This window comes from Lycium barbarum, chromosome 7, assembly GCF_019175385.1.
Source record: "Lycium barbarum isolate Lr01 chromosome 7, ASM1917538v2, whole genome shotgun sequence".
NCBI classification, from domain to species: Eukaryota; Viridiplantae; Streptophyta; class Magnoliopsida; order Solanales; family Solanaceae; genus Lycium; species Lycium barbarum.
Window position 1 is genome coordinate 73008362 of NC_083343.1, and position 5198 is coordinate 73013559.

General features: G+C 34.9%; 1 protein-coding gene across 1 annotated transcript; it reads left to right on the top strand.

The window, feature by feature from the left end:
* Positions 1 to 294: 294 nt before the first annotated feature.
* Positions 295 to 4862, top strand: LOC132603477 (probable serine/threonine-protein kinase PBL3). Its single transcript, XM_060316572.1, has 6 exons — positions 295 to 465; positions 2145 to 2485; positions 2566 to 2701; positions 3330 to 3466; positions 3606 to 3729; positions 4380 to 4862. Exons 1-6 carry the CDS (start codon positions 387 to 389, stop codon positions 4823 to 4825), a joined length of 1263 nt encoding a protein of 420 aa, XP_060172555.1. The 5' UTR covers positions 295 to 386; the 3' UTR covers positions 4826 to 4862.
* The last annotated feature ends 336 nt before the right edge of the window (positions 4863 to 5198 follow it).

The following is a 5198-nucleotide window of genomic DNA, read 5'->3' on the forward strand; positions in this document are numbered from 1 at the left end:
TACTCAAAAAAATAAAAATAATTTTAATAAGAAGTTTCTAAAACATGAATGACCATCAAGGAATTAACTCTCTAAACTAAATTAACAAGGGGGAAAGTAGTGTTTAATCATATCATATGATAATACAAAGAGATATGCCCTCCAAGTCAGCTTTGACCCTTTGCATGTCTCGCGTTAATAACGCACAACCAAAGGCTAATTTTCTCATTCATCTAACCTCTCATTTATTACCCTGTTACTGCAGAAAAATTCAAAAATTTTTTTGTTTTTGGGTTCTATCAATGCTCTCCTTGTTCTTCATCTTCTCCTTCTGCCCATGCAATAGATATGGAGGACAAAGAGCCAATTTTGTATAATACATTTTTTGATTAAAAATATTTGTGGGTATGGGCAACTGGATGACCTGTTGTGTCCACAAGAGTGACAAAGTTGCAGGACTCCCTAAAGCTTTTATAGAAACCGGTGGTATTATTCTTCACATGCAATTTCAATCTCTTCTTTTGTAAATTGTTTTATTATTTATTTAATTATTCTTATAGTGATATTGGGACCAGTTTGAGCTCGGCTCGACAATTATATGTGCATGTTACCTGCCTTACAAGTATCAAGTTTCTCTGTCCACCATGACTTGAACATAATGGGAAGAAATCACCTCGAATTTTTTGTTATTACGATATAATAATGGGGTCATGGAGAAGATTTGATGTTTTTTTTTGTTTTTTGCTTTTTAGTTATGCTGTTTATAAGGAAAAAAAAATAATTGGAATAAAACTGATACAAATAAAACCCAGAATGGATATTGAGGATTCATATAGCTGACATAACTACTTCACAGAGTTGTTCTTGTTTTTCCTTTCTTTGTTTGTTAGGTTATAATTCATATTTTAAAACCTGTGTGCATTTTAGTTGGGTTTAAGATGCACATTCTTTTCTTTGTTTTGTCTAACAAGTTGCGGTATCTACACTAAATAAAATAGATGTGTTAACAGCCACTCAGATATGTGATTATGCTCCTTTGTATATTAGAAACTGCAAGAGATTCCTGTTCAAGACTCAATAATTGACTGCAAAGAGATTCTAATTTAACTACTCTTTGTTTTTCCTACAAATATTTTGTCGACAATGAGGAATATATTCTCTTAACTAATTCATTTTGCCTACTTCCTTTATCTGAGTTAATTCCTCTAATGGTTGTCGAACTTACAATTTTCCCCGTCAAAGTCACTAAACAAATATTTGTCACTATAAGGTCACTCAACTTATAGATAGTCTCTTAGAAATAACTCCAACCGGAAAACTAATTTCAAAATTCATCGGAAAATCATATAAGCAAGCCAACATTTTGTCATACCATTTCAAGAAACTATGGTATAATTAGAAGAACCAGGTACTTGTTCTCTCCTAATGATGAAACTGCTAGCTAACAAACCAAGATTATCATTCTACTATCATCAATGAGTATCTTTTTTATAACATTAAACCACTAGTTCACCCGGATCCTTAGGGAACTTTAAATTGAAATAAAGTGAAAGAAAGGTTGCTTATTAACTGCATTAGAAAGGTCATTCGCTAAAGAGGAGGAATTCAAGACTCGGAAACTATTTTGACATAAGAAGCTGTACATATCTGCTACAAGGAATAAATTTTGCTATCGGTTTCAAAGTTTAAACCAAATTGTGGCGTAAAATATGAAACACTAGATAGAAGTGTTTTATGAAGCTGCTAAGAAACAAATAATATGGAAAAAAAGAGAGTGATAATTACCTGTGAGACCAGTTGTATGACGACTTCAGCTAAGCCTAGAAGTTACATGATTACATGGCTCGATGACTTTTTGAGGAATTAACTCATCCTTCTTAATTGTTGTATGAACAAGATATATTAAGCAATTTAATTTTTAATGACGAAGCAACACACTTAATTTGCTGAAGACATATTACCCTTGGACATTTGCATAATTTCTTGTTTGTGTTGTGCATTATGTATTACATCAACATTTTGTCTTATAAGATTTAGCAAAGTGGGGATAACCACTAGTTATTTGTATCTGGAAAATATGTCACCAGTCATTGCATACTTTGTTCTTGTTTTTCCATAAAAGATCAAACATCTCCGAGGCTGACACGTGTATTTGCTTTACCCAGAATATGGATATTATTCAGGAGCCACAAAACATGCTAGTCACCCTTTGCCTGTTCCAGACCAGAATTCAACTAGAAAAAAGAGAACAGGGATTGTACCAAGTCCAAGGTCTGAGAGTGAAATACTATCATCTCCTTATCTAAGAGCTCTTTTGCTCTCCGAACTTGCAAAGGCTACCAGCAATTTCCATCGTGATTGCCTTCTTGGTGAAGGAGGATTTGGTTATGTTTATAAGGGATGGCTATGTGAGGAGACCCTTACTGCTACGACACCTGGATCAGGACTTGGAGTTGCAGTCAAAAAGCTCAAGCCTCGAGGTTTGCAGGGCCATAAGGAGTGGCTGGTGGGTTATCCTTTAATTTGTTCGTTAACGAATTTGTTTTTCTATTCCCGTTAAGTTTGTTAATGGGTTTCTTCCTATAGTCAGAAGTGAATTATCTTGGGCAATTTCGTCATCCAAACTTGGTCAAACTTATTGGATTCTGCTTGGAAGGTGAAAACCGGCTATTAATATATGAATTTATGCCTAGAGGGAGCTTGGAGAACCATTTGTTTCGAAGTGAGTCTTGATTTTCATATTCCTTCAACTTCTCTTGAGACCATGTGAATGGAAGTGATTCGAAATCAGTTCACTTGCGCACACTTTCCATTATCTTCAAAAGATTTTACATTCCACGATTTAACAATGGAAGTCATTGCATTATAAATGTACTACGATAGATATTAGAACTTTTTTATATTGTCGAATTCACAAACATACATTAGAGTAGGCAAAATTTTCAAGGGTTTTCAATATCAATCATCCCAATAAAAGGAGATTGTAAGAAGATCTAGAGATATATAAGGTGATATATCTGTTTAGATTTTATGGTTCACAATTCAGAAGAGATGATAGAAGGAGATTGGCTCAGCTAGGTGAATTTTCTGTTTTTTACTTGCTTGGATATCGGATGCAACTCGAAAAACATACTAGCATTATCCATCTCAAAATTTTGTCCTAATCCACTTTCCTTAAAATCTAATTTTCCATCAAATATTATTGCATTTGGAGTTCCAAGGAAATCCAGGTTTATCTGGTCACCTCTTTTAGCCTTTAGCCAATACCTGACATTTTATGGATGAGATAACAACACCATGAGATGTTCTTTGAAGTTCAAGTCTATTGACCTGAAATTGTCTGGTTGCAGAGAGTGCATCAGTACTTCCATGGGTAACAAGGATTAAAGTTGCCATAGCCGCTGCGCGGGGACTTTCTTTTTTGCATGATGCAGAACCACAAGTTATATATCGTGACTTTAAAGCTTCTAACATCCTTTTAGACATGGTATGCTCAAGAATTACTTTTCTTTCATGGCTATAACCAGGTTGCCTTAGATTTCATTTTCCTTTATGGGTTTAACTGAGGCCAACATATATGGTTGATTGGCGGATGGATGGATGAAGTTCTTTTTTTCTTCGTGTAGGAATTTAATGCAAAACTTTCAGATTTTGGCTTGGCAAAATCTGGTCCAACCGGCGATCATTCTCATGTGTCTACTCAAGTTATGGGTACTCAAGGATATACTGCTCCTGAATATCTTGCTACAGGTTTTACTTATTTCTTATTTTCATTCAAGTAGAGGTTTTTTCTATTGGTGTTGCTTTATATCGTTATATTCCTGATTGCATTTCCATTCACCCAAAGTGTTCATATGATGCTAAAACTTGCCAATAGGATTTTGATTCTTTAACTCAATCATTCACCTCTATGAACACATATCGTCATTTAGGTGAAATTCGGGTTTGATTTTCAGGCTCTATAGCTTGGTTGTGTCAACAAAGAGCATACCATAAAATACAAAATTAGTCTCTTCTTTAAAACTTTGTTAATAGGTTCTCTCTTACTCAAAGTTTTGTTTCTTGTGGAATGATGATCATCTATAATAGCAGTGTGTTTCAACACTTCTAGTTATTATTCAGTTTATGTGTTTGACTCTTTGAACTTTTATCATTACTGTCCATGAAGGTGAACGAAGAGGTTCACAATTGTGTCCATTCATTGTATATTAGAGTGTCACTAGTTGCAATTCTAATATACCCCTTTTAGCTTTGATTTCTGAGGAACAAAATGATGTCAGTACATTTTACCTTTGTAGGAATGCGTTTAGCCAATTCATGTCTCTCATTTATCTTGTCATATATATGGTTAGGAAATACTAGTTATTTATGGGTTTACGCTAACTGTATGGCCTTTGCAGGTAAACTAACAACAAAATGTGATGTTTATAGCTTTGGGGTTGTTTTACTTGAGCTACTTACTGGTCGTCGTGTAATGGATAAAAGGAAAACTGGTGCAGAGCAAAATCTGATCGAGTGGGCAACACCTTACTTGCATGATAAGAAAAAGTTGTTTAGGATTATGGACACTAAGTTAGAAGGGCAATATCTTCGAAAAGCAGCTACAATAGCAGCAACTCTTGCATTGCATTGTGTACATCCTGAAGCAAGGGGTAGACCAGATATGTCATTTGTGTTGAGTGCTTTAGAACAGCTTCCTTCTAAGTATATGTCTGGTCGTCCATTTGGAGATCGAAAAAAGGTGTCTAAAACTCGACACAAATCTGAATCTTCATTTCCAGGCAGTGTTAGGACAAAACACGCCTCTCGTGTTTCAGAAGGTACAAAATCCCCACGAGAACGATGATAATTCTCAGCTCTCAATGCGATTGAGCTTTTTGGCCCACTGTCTTTAACTGTGTCATTTTGTATCATACTTATTTCAAAGTACCAACTCAAATATCATCTTGTATATATCTATTGTTAATTAGAGCACATGAATTCTGCCAAAGTTGCAGGGGTACTTCTAGCAACATGCTAATTTAGCTCAAGTGTAGGGTTCTCTTATAAAAGATCACTAGTTTTATTCTCGACGTTGCAAATTCTTTCGATTCACCTTTTCACTTTAGCCTCTTTTAGTGGTCCCTTGATTGTCATTAAATATTACATGTTGGAAATGATAATGGCAGTTATTTTAAGGGAAAAGAAGCAAAGCAAGGAAAAGGATGTTGGGTATAGAA

Excerpts from the sequence above, each read along its gene's own strand:
- LOC132603477 (XM_060316572.1), top strand. The coding sequence starts at position 387 with ATGGGCAACTGGATGACCTGTTGTGTCCACAAGAGTGACAAAGTTGCA. Across the intron at positions 466-2,144 it reads AGCTTTTATAGAAACCGGTG|AATATGGATATTATTCAGGA; the intron begins GTATTATTCTTC and ends TGCTTTACCCAG. Across the intron at positions 2,486-2,565 it reads AGGGCCATAAGGAGTGGCTG|TCAGAAGTGAATTATCTTGG; the intron begins GTGGGTTATCCT and ends TTCTTCCTATAG.